Below are 13,740 nucleotides of genomic sequence, written 5' to 3' on the forward strand. Positions count from 1 at the left end.
CAGTGATTTAATGCGCACCTAGAAGTTATTCAGGAAAACTTTTCTTTTTGATAGCTCGAGGTTTAATGGTTTATCAGAAACTAATTGAAATCACACGCAATGTTTGTATACAGCCCTTGGTTTATATCGTAGACAATTAAACACAGCAATCGGCGATATATCACGGCGCAAATTGGCAATCAACGGGCATTGATTAGCAGGAGTCGAGGCGCAGTGCTGTCGCCGTAGGGGTCCCTCCACACCACCAGGCATATATCCCTACACAGCTGCAGCAAGGCGCCGCATAATACACACATTAATTAATTGCCGACCTTAATAATCGTATATCAATTTCCCACAGACCGCTTAATGTCAACCTCTCCTTAACAATGACTAACAATACGATCAAAAAATTTTAACTGGCTAAATAAATGAGCTCATAACTTAACATGGTAATAGCATACAGGGCGTTACCATCACGATTATCGTGTCCAGAAACCGTCGGTGACATCACCGTAATGATTCTAGATGAAAAAATATCATAATACAAGCAACAAAACGAAACGATGACAGCACTACGCCAACAGAGAGTACGTTACATTTGACGCAATCATACGCGTCATCGACAGGGACTATGTACCACGGATTCTGCTTACATTACATATTAACACACCAAAAATGCATAGATCATAAAAACAAAGTGTTCCCAAACGACTATTTTAAGATCAAACAGCTCGCTAAATAAGAGGCCATTAACACTGCCCACCGCTATCGGCGACGCAATCAATACAATGCTAATCGACTCCGCGGCGGACTTGATTTTAGCACATCGATACTAATTACCAATTACGACGCGTCATGATCAAGACATTTACCTAAATACTTGTGTAATGATAATCTAAGCGGATGTTGAAATTTAAATGTGTCCCTCCATATTCTGCAAAATAAATGCAATCTCGAAAATACGTGCAACATTTGTTAGCAACTAAAATTCAGTACTTTTATTTCAATTAAATATTCATTTCATTCTTATGTCTTTATCTTTCAATATACAAATATACACACTGTACCTCTATTATAAACAGATGGGTTCGCACAGTCCCTAAGCGCACCGTTTGACGCCAGCCGGAAACCAAACGGAGAATAAATTATTGCCCTCCCTTTGCCCAAATACAAAGAAGTCTCGGTTTTTTCAGAATTTCTACGTATAATTGAGGTGTAATTTCGCGGACAATGGCAAACAATCGGGCGATCGAAATGTACCTACGATGGTGCAACGCGTCGTAGGGGACGAAACGAATAAAGCTGATTTAGAACTTTCTTTTGTCGAAGTGTCTTCTGATGATCATGATTTACGTCAATCCAGCACGGGTTCTACAAGAATATAATATTGAGCAGTAACGGGATGGGTACGGATTGTAAAGACGAGCGCAACGTTTCTAAATCATTTAACAAAAGCTTCGTTTTGGCAGGGTGGTGCGGAACTTTGTTGTGTTTCAAAGGATGCCGTTATGGGATATCCATCAAACCCGCGCTGAAGAATGATTGAAGTCCGCTCGTAACACCTTCGTGCTCGGCCGGTTTCTTTATTAATTACGGAATCCTTTACACCCTAATGGATATTCAACTCGATGGAGAACTAATTCAACCCAACCTTAATACAGCGGAGGTCCGGCTAGTTTTTAGTTTGTTTTACGAGCATGTAACGCTATATCATTACATGCCGATAAACGATAAGTGCAACGTATTGGGGCTTTCGCTGTTGTCGGCTCAATAAAATAAACGGCCGATATCGACCTACATTACTACCCCGTGTTCCCAAGCCTGTCATCGGTTTATGACTTTTTTATTTGGCCTGATGGCCAAAGAAATGCAACACCATTCCCGATTCAGATTTCCAAAGTGATACTGATGAGTGGTGTGCTATAAAATGAGTAAATGAATCGTTTGGACCAATCACTAAACAGTAAAATCGGTCATTTCTAATACGACTCAAATAGTCGGACGTGCCTAGAAGTTTGACTTATATTTTGTGAACCTAAGATTTTACTAGTGGTAATAAAAACATACATATCTTACTATCAAAGTACCTAAATCACAAAGGACAAAAATTGAAATTCGATATCACGGATAGCTTCGTAATAATCATGTCTTATTATGGCGTCCTGTCATAATAGTGAGAATGTAAAACAAAACCAGACGTTACAATATATTTTTAAGAGAACCCACCCAGTTCAGGGGTTTTTCTGCCTCCAGTACTTACCTTTATAGGGATCAATTCAATATTATTATTTTAAAGGTTCATAGGACCACACATTCAACATTAAACCGGAGAGGAATCGATATTGACACCGATTTAGTTTCCTAGCTATTACAACCGCATAGCAATTACATATTAAATCGATTTAAGATGTGAGATATCGGTCAATAACATTAAAGCCGATAATGTATTACCGATTGACACTTTCACAGTCAAGTAACGATTATCGTTCCTTTCTAATTGTTAGATATATAATTTCAGGTGTGGGAGGTCCATGTTTGATCGCTGTAGCAGAACATTACAAACTATCACAAGATGATAAAGAACTTCGTAAAAACAAATAGACTGTAAATGGCATGTTTATTTTTCTTAGGCTGAGATCATGCATTGTGTCAAACAAAATGACTACGAGTGCAGTAAGAAATGGGTGTCGCTTTAAACTTTATATTCCCCATATGTGCATAATGAAAACATAAACGTCCATCAAAGTCAAAGACCAATGGTGTTCACCAGCCTTATAGGTGATATCGTAAAAATATATTGCGAAAGAAAATATTGTTATGGTTAAGCCGTTGAAATATTTGACTGATTGACACAATGCGTTACGTCTGGCATCTGTTCAATACATCGCTCTCACTGATGAAAGTCAAAACACGACACAAGATCAAAAAATACTGATCACGACGACAGTACGACGAATATTAAACATCTTTCAACATTCTAATAAACTCTCACTCGAATGTCTACTCAAGCACGATGTACAGCCAAACAAATGACAAGCCAAAAAAGGTGCCATCTGCTACCTGGATGAATAGCAAACGCCCTTGTAACTGTCATCATTCATCATAATTACTATGAAAGCCGAAAAAATGTGACTAAACGGTCTATAAAGGCGTTAGAATCTACTAATGTAATAGAAGTTACCGATGGTTGTAGGAAAAAAATTGCAAGTATCTGATGTAAAATCTATTCATATAGTCATACAAGCTGATAAAGTATAGGCAAGAATATTTTTATTATTTTTCAAAACGAACACGAAAGCAAGCAGAGAACAAGTCAGGATGATATAACAAAGGTCGATAGTGCAGCATCATATAGTAACAGTTCCATGAATGATATCAAATTACACCTACCGATTGCCATTAACGTAATACCCTTTATAACTCAAAGAGAACAAAACAATCTAAATTTATAGCCAGATACCGTTGAATAAAGAAGCGGAATCAAAGCGCCATGGATACCGTATAAAGGCTATATTCCCAAAAAAATCAAAAGATGTGTAGATAAAAAGAATCAAGTATTCATAGTGCGGCGTGCGAGGCACCCGCTGCTTTATCAAATACGGGATTAGTCCTTTCGATGTTGGGACCCGTTTCTTTTGTTAGAAACAAATATTATGACACGCCGCTCAGCAAATAGCTAATGCCTTTTCGACGGAATTAAAGTCTTATTTTGACAAAATATAGGCTTTGTTGCTTGACTCTGAGTTATTATCATAAAATATCCCATGTGTGCAGATATGTGTGAATATATATGAGTGGGAATGGCAAGAACAATATTAATGGGTTTGAGAGGAATCAAAATGTTAAATATCAGTCACAAAGCTTGTAATTGTTCCACATAGTCAATATAAGACAGAGGGTGACATCAAAAGACGTAGTGCACGACCGCATGTCTGCGAACAGGGGCACGTAACAGATAAACTCTCCGAGATATCGCTTTAAACCTGTGCAGTATGCCTGGACTAGGTCTCAGAAGTAAGTATACCACGAAAATAGGCATGACAACATCTTACCATTTCCATGACCATATTATTGTGTGGAAACTCTCATATGAACATAAAACAGCTGACAAATTTTGAGAAATATGGTAGACTGAAACTAATTGTACCAGACCGTTTTCTAGACAGTAAAATAGTAGCTATTATCAACAAAAATATTGAATACAGTTCTGGCCACACAAAATCTCAACAAAAAGAGGTCTTCATTTAATTCTTTAGTTGCGAACACATGGTTGGGGTAAGCGCGTATATAATGGCACGCGCGCAATCCCCGCATCAAGCTTTGACCGGCATAGCTCGCGAGCCTCGCTTCGCAATCCGCCCTGAATTGTCAGGGTAAGGAGTATTGTTGAACCATTAGTGAGCTGTAATAAACTCGTCTTGAAATGCAGTTCAGTAAAAAAGGGTTAGACTTTCCAATTCTTTGAGACTTTTTCGATCTCATGAGGTTTTGAGGAAACACGGGCATTTCAGCGTGTGAATTAGAACACCTAAGTAAGCTTTTGACACAAACTGGACGAGATGCAAACTGTTACAAACAAACTAAGACATTCTTAGCCACGATTTCTTGAAACATTGCTCAAGCACCTCGATTAAGGTACATGTACTTTACTAAGAATGTTTTGTTGACTGTAACAATAACGTGGCGAGTTAAGCCCACAGTTTCAACAAATAAGGAGGCCGATACGACGTAGTATTAATCTTTTATGTCAAGTGGCGAAACCTGAAGAACTTCCTACCGATTAAAGTTAAGAGAGTTCTGTGCAATTGACTTTCATGTTATGTCCTCTACTCCTCTTACTGGTAACAAGGTGCTCATCATACCTATGCGATGCCTGTTTCAATGTAATCGCTTTCTATTCGAATAGACAAAGCAAACATTGCGTTAAAAGATAATTGTAGAATGGATAGAATTAATTCTGGATCAAACTAACAATTCGTATTTTTTTGTTTATATACGATACCTAGGTAATTAGATTTATTTTTAGAATCAATCAAAGACACGTGCGTTTCTTTAAAATTGGGCAATGTTTGATAAAGTAGAAACATCTGGGCCACTAAAACGCGCTCGCAAATAAATCGATCACCCGCATCGATCGATTATCGTGCGATCTCGAGAGGGAAGTCAAACACTTGCCTGATATCGCCGCGATGCAAGCGCTATGCAGAACAAATTAACACAGATCGTCGAGAGTCTGTTTGCCATCTAACGTGTACGGTCAAGTGAACGCCCAGGCAGACTCACAGTTATACAAACACGCATTGTGCGTCGGGCTTATGGACCAATAATGCATTTCATTGTCGGCTTACCTCCGCTAATGCAGGTGCAAATGCTACCATTTAAGTTATACTTCAGCATATTTTAAGTACTCTATAAGTATAACAATCATTGGAATCATTAAGGTGATAATTAGAGTTGTGCCGTTTTACGATTCAATGTTTTTTCAAGATTTACTATAAATCTTTCTGGACTCACTCCTAATCCCTAGCCAATGAAACAATATGAAACTTTTGTTTTCATTGGCTAATAGATTTATTGACTGAATAATTGCTATATGCAGTTTTCTTTTAACATTTTCTATTTAAATCATAATTTATTAGGTTAAAAGAAATACAAAAAATAAACGAATAATAATATGTAGCACCATCTATGTATTTTTACTTGAAACCTTTCAACATGATGTGTCAAAAGTTCATAACAGATGGCGCTATTTCTAAGTTATGATAGAAAGAGTGACCCCTTAATTTAAAAATAATAAGGCAAGAGTAATTTGCTTAGCCTTTCTTTTAATTTTAACAAGCAAATTTAAATATTTCCGATAGTAAAAATGTATGTGTAATGTGTCAAATAGCCTTAAATATTAAAGAAAGAACAAAAATCTCTCCTCAGGCTATCACTCTACAACAGGCAAAACATTCATGAAAAAAACTACTACTGCGTATTCACGAGGAGTCAAATGGCTAACTACTGGAATGCAAAGTTATTTGGCCCAAACTTTGCTCTATAGAACAATCCAAAAACAAAAACAGAAAAGATATTGATTTTGCTTCTGATGAAATTTGAAATCTCAGATGAAACTTCAAACGCTTAGGCCTGCTTGGCAAATGAACTGTCTCCGATAGATATGGTTAGTTGACAATAATATTCAAAATTAAAAGAGGCTGAATATGAATCGATGCCATTTCATTATCCTCTAATAGAGACACTTCAATTGCCTAATGTTTAATACCTAATCGAGAATTTTATAGAAAAGGTTCACTGACAAATCGGTCAGTGGGTTGTCTTAAGTCACCATAAGGTAGCATTTTCAGTACATATCAACCAAAACCAATACAAATAGGAACATGATACGTACTTTTTTAAGAGGTACTTTAAAGCATATAAACCTCGTGCCTTCAATTACATTTCCACAAGCTTTGTAAGGTATCCATCTGAAATGAAAATAAACATTGTAAATGGATTAAGATGACAACATTGACTAAAAAAGTATAGATTATTAGCTTGTAACAATGAAATAATAAAAACCTGTCTGGTATAGCTGGCATCTTCGTCTGAAATTTAAGACTTTGTCTTAGAAGATGTGGCGAAAGTTTTCAAAATAGAATTTATTTATCAAATATTTTAATAAAAACATAACCTATTTCGCTAATGTCCACTTGACATTTTATATCTATGTTGGTTGTCTATCCGTTCAGTAACAGAGTTTAGCCACATGAACAGAAATCACATAGAAACATTTCATTATCTTTGTATACGTTACGTTGTTTACGTTGTATTATAGAAGTATAATAAAATGTGTTAATAACTAATTTTATGAAATGTTTTAAAGATAAAATTATTTCCAAAACAGTCAAACTCGTACTGAAATTATCTATGGTGTTCTGTATTGATTGATTGTCTATGATAATGCATAATCGGGTTACCAGGGTCAAGAGTTTACCCACGATATGAGGTGAATAAAGATATTCAATAGCTATTAAACACAATTTAAAAAAATCATTCTCGAACATCAAAATTCCCGTTCAATCTTAAACTGAAAGAAACAGACCTTATTACGTCACTGTATCATCGGTACATATTTATTTAGTTTTTATTACGTGCCAGATATTTGTATATCGGGTGTGTCGTTCACAATCACATTAAATCCCATCGCATATACTTTATGATATTCTATGACGAATTGTAAAAAAAATAACCTAATCCATTCAGTGGTTTAACCACAGGAGTCATTTTTCGTTTTTATAATTTACAACATCATGTGTAAAGCAGAGATAAAGTTATCAAATGTTTTGACCAGTTGACAGATGTCAGTTTTCAAGGGAGAATTTCAGTTGTTTGTAATGACTGGCTTTTATATGGTGTTCTAATTTTCACACATTTTTATTCTATTTACTTTGTTTGAAAAAATCATTTTTTTATTTTTACGTATTTTTCTTTTTTGTTTGTATTAATCGACATATATTAACCAGTATATTTACGCATTTCATTTAATGTGATTGTGAACGACACACCCGATATAATCGTGTGGCAGTGTTCGTGTGTTGGTTGTAAATGGTTGTGGTATTTTTATAGTTTGATCGGGCAACTAATTTGTTTATGTTTTGATTCATGTTCACAACTTTATTTTTGTTTTGAATTTATGAAAGTATACGTTTTATTGGATAACGTATCACACTTTGAAGAAATGATATAAGAATTATTTTATCCTATCTTGATATCATAAAGAAGTGTGTACTTTCAAAGCAGTTACGCAGTAAGCAAGCAGCATGGGCTAACAAAACTAAGAGGTTATCTACCAAGAAGGTGTTAATCCAATAAGCAACCTTTACTCCGTTGCTATAGAAACATTATGAAAAGGAATAGTTTGATCGAATTCTTTGAAGGTTTCGATAACATCCAAAAAAGGATTAAAATTAGCCTGAGCGAAGGCAATTCTAAAATGTTCAGGAACACGATTTGGTATCGTTCGTTACTGGACGCAGAGAAATCGTGTCTAAAAGAGGATAAAATAAAAAAGATTCACTACAAGTTCCAAGATGACAAGGAAATGGTGGAAGAGTACAATGTTGATACGCAAGTACTACTGCGCCGCGCTTGGAAAGTGAAGGGAAAACTTGGGGGCGACGGAAAGTGGGAAGTCGAGATTGGTGACCCGATTCCTGATGCTACTCCTCGTATCGAAGGAGCTGGAGCCGATATCATGGAGAGTAAGGACCAGGTAAGTTTATTAAAGAATAGTTTCAAAATCGGCTATATTTTAACTTTTAGATAATCATAAACTTGTGTCCCCAGTTACTGCTGCAGTTACTCCTGCCACTTATCCGCATCTAAATATATGTGTATGACATCCATTTCTTTTCTAATTTCAGCCTATGTTGACCAGAAGAAACACAAGGGTTAATTTGGAGTGGAGGATCAGGAACTTGCCTTATCCTATTGATACCTACTCAGTGAGCGCTAACAATGATGAAAGATCCATTGTGATACGCACATCCAATAAAAAGTACTTCAAACGACTCCAAGTGCCCGAGCTGGACAGACTGAACTTACCTTTAGAACAGGCAAACATTCAATGTAGTCATGCCTTCAATACTTTGATTATTACCGTGAGTTTTATTTTAGTTTTATGGTTCTTCATATCTTCTATTGTATATAGATCAGCATATAATATACTGTAGATGGTGAAGTATTTTATGTATCTATATCTTATTATGCTTATTCAGAAATTTATTGGTTTTATATTTTTCAGTACAAGAAGCCTCAACCACTATTGGATATGGATAAGGAGTGGTACCTAGAGCTGAATAAAGTCAAACCTATCAAAGATATCCCAAATGACTGTAAAACACAGTAAAATATTTATGTTAAAATGTTGTTTCATTAGCCTCTGTTTATACAGAATATTATACAAGTAAATATCTAAAAGAATATGAATGTTAAAAAAAGAAACAGAATTTCCTTAAAATTATTTTATTTACAGTGGTCAATGATGAAAATGAAATCATCTAACAAGATGCTGGTATGTGAGAAAAATGACAATGTTTCTTAAGCCTAACAACAACCTACAGATCAATCATCATCTTTACTCAACGCCTTTGCTATTTTTTTCAGTTCTTCATCATCTTCCTCTTTATCTAGCAAACCTTTTGAAGCTAAATACTCTCCATATTGCTTAGGAATACCCATGAATGTCTTGACCTTTGCTCGCAACTGTTTCCATGTTTCTTGGTAGTAGTTTTTCTTGTCCCTTTCCATGGCTTTGTAATCATGGCCATATTTATCAAGCAAATATGTTATAAATTCAACTTGCGGTTTTGGTAACCTGAAAAAATGGTTGGTAAAATAAAATTGAGTTTTTGTGGACCTAAGATAAATGGAACAGTCTACAGGAGTTGTTCATATAACATTAAGCACATATTATTTTTATATTATGTAATTTTAAATAATCCTGTAATGAATGTAATTGTGACAACAATTGAAATAAAGGATTATGTTAAACTTACATAAACCGTCTTGGTCTCGGCGCTTTAGCTTCTTTTTCCAAGATCTCAACAACTTCTTTTTTTACAACTGGCTGGACAACTTCTTCCTCGCTTTCATCATCAGATTCTTCTTGATTTACAATCTTTTTTGCCAACTTAACTTTTTCTTGCTTGAAATTGGGTATTTTGATTACTTTATTTGGATCATTAGCAAGTCCCATTTCTTTCATGTTTCGCAGAGAGGACTTTTTAAAATCCCACGCGTCTTTTATGGGTTTACTGTGGAAATAAAATTAAGTTATGAAACAATGTATTTGGTAATAATTATAAATAAACACGTTTTTGAGATTCTAACCAATTCACTTCGCCGGTGCTCCGTTGTTTTAGGTGCATTCTCTTGCGATTTAGTTTATGGAGGTATTTCTTCTTGCGGTGCTGCTTTTTGATCTTCATCTTTGCCCAATATGTAAAATTTACTTCAAAATAACAATAAAATAATACAAATTAATGTGTTTCTCCTCTATTTCACAACACACTACACGTGAACATTGACAATGACATGTGATGACATGACTGATGACAGCAGCTCCATGCATCCATAGACTGCTTCAGCTTCAGCCAGATTATACACTTTAAGAGCACGTATACACGATACGAACTGCTTCATTGAATCGCGGTGTTTTATATGAACCCACGTATGAACCATATCTTTTCAAAACTCTATCACAGTTTTGAAAATATATGGTCTCAAGAACTTGATAAATCAAATAACAGCCCACATCTCGTAATATTGAGCAATTATTGACCGCCAAAAGAGCGCCTTGGCCTTACCTTACCATAAACACTAAAGCTTTTTATCTGTGCGAAACGAGCTGTTTTGCTGTCAGTGTCAGTGGAAATTGAATTTTTAGGTTATAAAGGTGTTGTGAACTTGTGCGGTTGTAAATAAAATTTAACCATGCCTCAAACTGGAGCAACGCGTCGTCAAAAATTTCTCAAATCAGAGAAATCTAAAACAAAGCTGAAAGCGAAAAATAAAGAACTCCCTAGAGGTACTAATGTAACAAAAACCAATTTCAAAGTAAAGAAGATAGTAATAAGGGAACAACTGAAGAAGCATGGAGAAACTGAGGCATTGTCGACAAGAAAACTAAACATAAGGGAACTCCTGTCCCGTCTCAATCATTTCAACACCCACTCTAGAACTGACGCCTTGAATGGTTTGAAGGAGCTCATTGAGTCTCACCCTGAAGTATTGGAACATAATCTTGGGGAACTCGTTCATGGGATTACTCCTTTGGTCTTGAATATCGAAAAAGTTGTAAGTTTAACTCATTGGTTTTTGTATAAGTCTAATATCGCCCCTATGATGTGCCACTGACCAAATGTTTTCAACTGATCCATGTAACTTTTGATTTCAGGTGCGTCATGAGTCCCTCAAGGTTCTACATGTACTGCTTTCAAAGGCGAAAATTGAGAGGATTGACCCCTTCTTTGACATCATGTGTACCTATTTGAGGAGTGCCATGACCCATATTGATGGAAGAATACAAGAGGATTCTCTTCTGTTCCTGGATACACTCCTCCTTTGTACACCAACAAAAGTAGCTGAGGATTTCCACAAAATCATACCTAATTTCTTGGACATGATTTCTAAGTTGAGGGTTGATTCAAAGCCTGGAAGAACTCTGACTGTTAACTTAGGAAGCCAAATTACAACTGTGAAGTGGAGAGTCAAAGTACTTCACCGCCTTAAAGATTACCTACATGAGTTTATCAAATACAATAACATTGAAAATTCCAATGGTCCAGTTGTTGAGAACACAAAAATGTTCAATCCTAATGAATTGACGCACTTCTCTTTGTTCAATCCAATTTACATTCAGAATTGCCAATTGTCTTGCTTCTCTTCTAAAAACTTGCAAGATTCTGTGCCAGTAGATGAGGTGGGTAAATTCAAGGAATACACTGACACTTTAATGCCTCTGCTATTTGAAACTTGGCTAGAAGTATGTCCTGCTGCAAATTCTGAGAAAAATATAGAGACTGTTATCACTGAAGATGCAGCTTCACTGCTCAAGCATACCCTTGAGGTAATTTCATTGATATGGTTGCTTGTAAAGCATTTCAATATGAAGAGCCCAACATCGAACATTCAAAACACTTTTTCACAGAAATTTCGCCAGCCATACTTGCAACATTTTGTCAAAGCCTTCCCATATGTTACTAATTTAAGGACAAAGAATAGAAATGTAGGTAATACACAATTTGATAATGTCATAACTGATCCTAAGCTAGTTGCACAGAACTTAGAAATATGTCAACTATTCATTGTACTCAATCCTAACATTAACATCAAAAGTCAGAATAAAGACATGATGGCTGTCTTGAATTATATTGAGAAGACATTCAATAAGAACTCTGATGCTGAAATTAATGATGTTATTATAAAAATATTGCACACAATATTTTCAAATGAAGTTAATAATTGGACCAGAAATATTTCAGCCATGGATGCATTGTTTAGAAAGATTGTATGGTCATATTTTAATAAGGACATTCCTGGTGCCTTTTGGCAAAAAATCTTCAGCCTTTTATGTAAAATTGCACTCAATGATAAATTACAACATTTCCATGAAAGTGATGCATTTGTCGCTTGGCTGAGTCATTTGCCAGATATTTTGTTAGAAGAAACAGTAACAGTTCAAACAATTGATATAATACACAAGTTTGCTGTGCGAAGTAATGTAGTCTTTAACAAGGTCGTTAGGCCAAAGTTGTTAGAGATTATCCAAAACTTACCAAAGCTTGTAATATCTGATATTGATGTAAATGGAAGGGCTTATTACAAATTATTTTCCTTGTTACATTATGTAAAAAAGTGGGATGATGAATCCTTGAATGCATTACGAGAGCAGTTAATACAAAATGTATATAAATGTGATTATGGCAATTACATATTTGAAACGTTACAGTTACGAACAGGCGGAGCGTGATTATGTGTTGTATCTATTAATTAATTATACTGTATAAGAAATAATAAACTCGTGTAATTATGATAGTCATTTATTTCAATAAACTCAAACACAAATTATAATGCAAAATTGTGACAGTCAACTAGTAAACAAATGTACACTTCAATGTAACGAGGTAACAAAATTAAAGGGTAACATGAAGTTATTAATTATTAACACAAAATGCAGTAACATCCCACAGAATAGTAAAATATTAAGAAATTCCCTACTGCATTATTTAATAAGAATAAGTTATCATATTATAAATACTGCAATCAGTTATCACCCTCAGAATAATGATTACACATAATTTATATTGATCAGTAAGTATAAAGGAACTTCCTCAATCTTCAAGGAAAGTAAGGAACTGGCATTTTAAAAAAATACCTACTCAACATAATTCCACATATTTTTTCGCAATTTGTGCTTTTCGTACTATATTTATCAAATAATCCTGGTGTAAATGAGGTCAATTGTTTACAAAACACCAGGGGTTTAAGCTATATAAAAAAAACTGCATAAAAGGAAGCCACCAGTAGGTAACATAACATGCAATGGAAGCTAATTCAAGTGATGATTTGGTAATTATTACAGCCTTTCCTCATTTTCGCCTATACTCATACAATTCCGATATGAAGCCTCATTGAAGCTATGTACTTATTCATAAAATTCATTAACGACTAGTTTTATTTTTCTAAAAACTAATTCTATAATAAATATGACTAATAAAAAATAATTTCTGCTAATTGTTGAGTCGTTTAGTGTCAATTTGGCAATTTTTGGCTAAAATTATAAATTACCAATAATGATTCAGCGAAAATAGCTAATTATATTAATAAGACAGTAAGTATTATTTAGGGAACAACCTCTTCTATTTCTAGCGTAGCTTTAGCAGGCTGATAATTATTATCAGATATTTTTTGACAGTTTTGCTAGGATTTCTTCTATCTATACACATACATATGAGAATTATTTAGATACTTATCCATTCAAAAGTAATACAAATACTGGCATTTAGTTCAGGAGCATTATTGAGAATTATGTTCTCATAAATAATATTCAAAAAACAATCACGCATTTCATGCCTAATATATTAAATAAGACGGATAACCATCGTTTACTTTTTTATTTATAAATGATCAGCTCACTAACTGATAATAATGCTGAGATCAGCATGAATTCAATTGAAATAATGAAACTAAACTACAAATTAATTAAAACTC

At 34.8% G+C, this 13,740-nt stretch overlaps 4 protein-coding genes across 6 annotated transcripts in view; 2 read left to right on the top strand and 2 right to left on the bottom strand.

Moving 5' to 3' along the window:
• Positions 1–6,736, bottom strand: part of LOC110373029 (RNA/RNP complex-1-interacting phosphatase) — a 210,088-nt gene extending 203,352 nt beyond the window's left edge. Inside the window, exons 1-2 of one of the 3 annotated variants that reach the window (XM_064035654.1) lie at positions 6,547–6,736; positions 6,377–6,452 (exon numbers count right to left, since the gene is read on the bottom strand). In XM_064035654.1, the coding sequence (XP_063891724.1) occupies positions 6,377–6,452; positions 6,547–6,566 (96 nt within the window). In that variant the 5' untranslated portion in view covers positions 6,567–6,736. The remainder of the gene's footprint in view (positions 1–6,376; positions 6,453–6,546) is intronic. The other 2 variants (XM_021330128.3, XM_021330122.3) reach the window with 2 other exon arrangements.
• Positions 6,737–7,583: 847 nt separating this feature from the next.
• Positions 7,584–8,891, top strand: LOC110372566 (protein DPCD). The gene is made up of 3 exons (XM_049847461.2): positions 7,584–8,239; positions 8,391–8,627; positions 8,771–8,891. Exons 1-3 carry the CDS (start codon positions 7,871–7,873, stop codon positions 8,873–8,875), a joined length of 711 nt encoding a protein of 236 aa, XP_049703418.2. The 5' UTR covers positions 7,584–7,870; the 3' UTR covers positions 8,876–8,891.
• Positions 8,892–8,975: 84 nt separating this feature from the next.
• LOC110372584 (nucleolar protein 16) lies at positions 8,976–10,072 on the bottom strand. The gene is made up of 3 exons (XM_021329397.3): positions 9,859–10,072; positions 9,525–9,782; positions 8,976–9,343 (listed from the first exon to the last, which is right to left on the bottom strand). Exons 1-3 carry the CDS (start codon positions 9,954–9,956, stop codon positions 9,091–9,093), a joined length of 609 nt encoding a protein of 202 aa, XP_021185072.3. The 5' UTR covers positions 9,957–10,072; the 3' UTR covers positions 8,976–9,090.
• Positions 10,073–10,375: 303 nt separating this feature from the next.
• On the top strand, positions 10,376–12,564 carry LOC110373108 (testis-expressed protein 10 homolog). The gene is made up of 2 exons (XM_021330258.3): positions 10,376–10,824; positions 10,925–12,564. Exons 1-2 carry the CDS (start codon positions 10,462–10,464, stop codon positions 12,497–12,499), a joined length of 1,938 nt encoding a protein of 645 aa, XP_021185933.3. The 5' UTR covers positions 10,376–10,461; the 3' UTR covers positions 12,500–12,564.
• The last annotated feature ends 1,176 nt before the right edge of the window (positions 12,565–13,740 follow it).

This window comes from Helicoverpa armigera, chromosome 7 (genome assembly GCF_030705265.1).
Source record: "Helicoverpa armigera isolate CAAS_96S chromosome 7, ASM3070526v1, whole genome shotgun sequence".
Classification (NCBI taxonomy): Eukaryota; Metazoa; Arthropoda; class Insecta; order Lepidoptera; family Noctuidae; genus Helicoverpa; species Helicoverpa armigera.

Excerpts from the sequence above, each read along its gene's own strand:
- LOC110372566 (XM_049847461.2), top strand. The coding sequence starts at position 7,871 with ATGAAAAGGAATAGTTTGATCGAATTCTTTGAAGGTTTCGATAACATC. Across the intron at positions 8,240-8,390 it reads TCATGGAGAGTAAGGACCAG|CCTATGTTGACCAGAAGAAA; the intron begins GTAAGTTTATTA and ends TTCTAATTTCAG. Across the intron at positions 8,628-8,770 it reads TCAATACTTTGATTATTACC|TACAAGAAGCCTCAACCACT; the intron begins GTGAGTTTTATT and ends TATATTTTTCAG.
- LOC110372584 (XM_021329397.3), bottom strand. The coding sequence starts at position 9,956 with ATGAAGATCAAAAAGCAGCACCGCAAGAAGAAATACCTCCATAAACTA. Across the intron at positions 9,783-9,858 it reads AGCACCGGCGAAGTGAATTG|TAAACCCATAAAAGACGCGT; the intron begins GTTAGAATCTCA and ends TTATTTCCACAG. Across the intron at positions 9,344-9,524 it reads CCGAGACCAAGACGGTTTAT|GTTACCAAAACCGCAAGTTG; the intron begins GTAAGTTTAACA and ends CCATTTTTTCAG.
- LOC110373108 (XM_021330258.3), top strand. The coding sequence starts at position 10,462 with ATGCCTCAAACTGGAGCAACGCGTCGTCAAAAATTTCTCAAATCAGAG. Across the intron at positions 10,825-10,924 it reads TCTTGAATATCGAAAAAGTT|GTGCGTCATGAGTCCCTCAA; the intron begins GTAAGTTTAACT and ends TTTTGATTTCAG.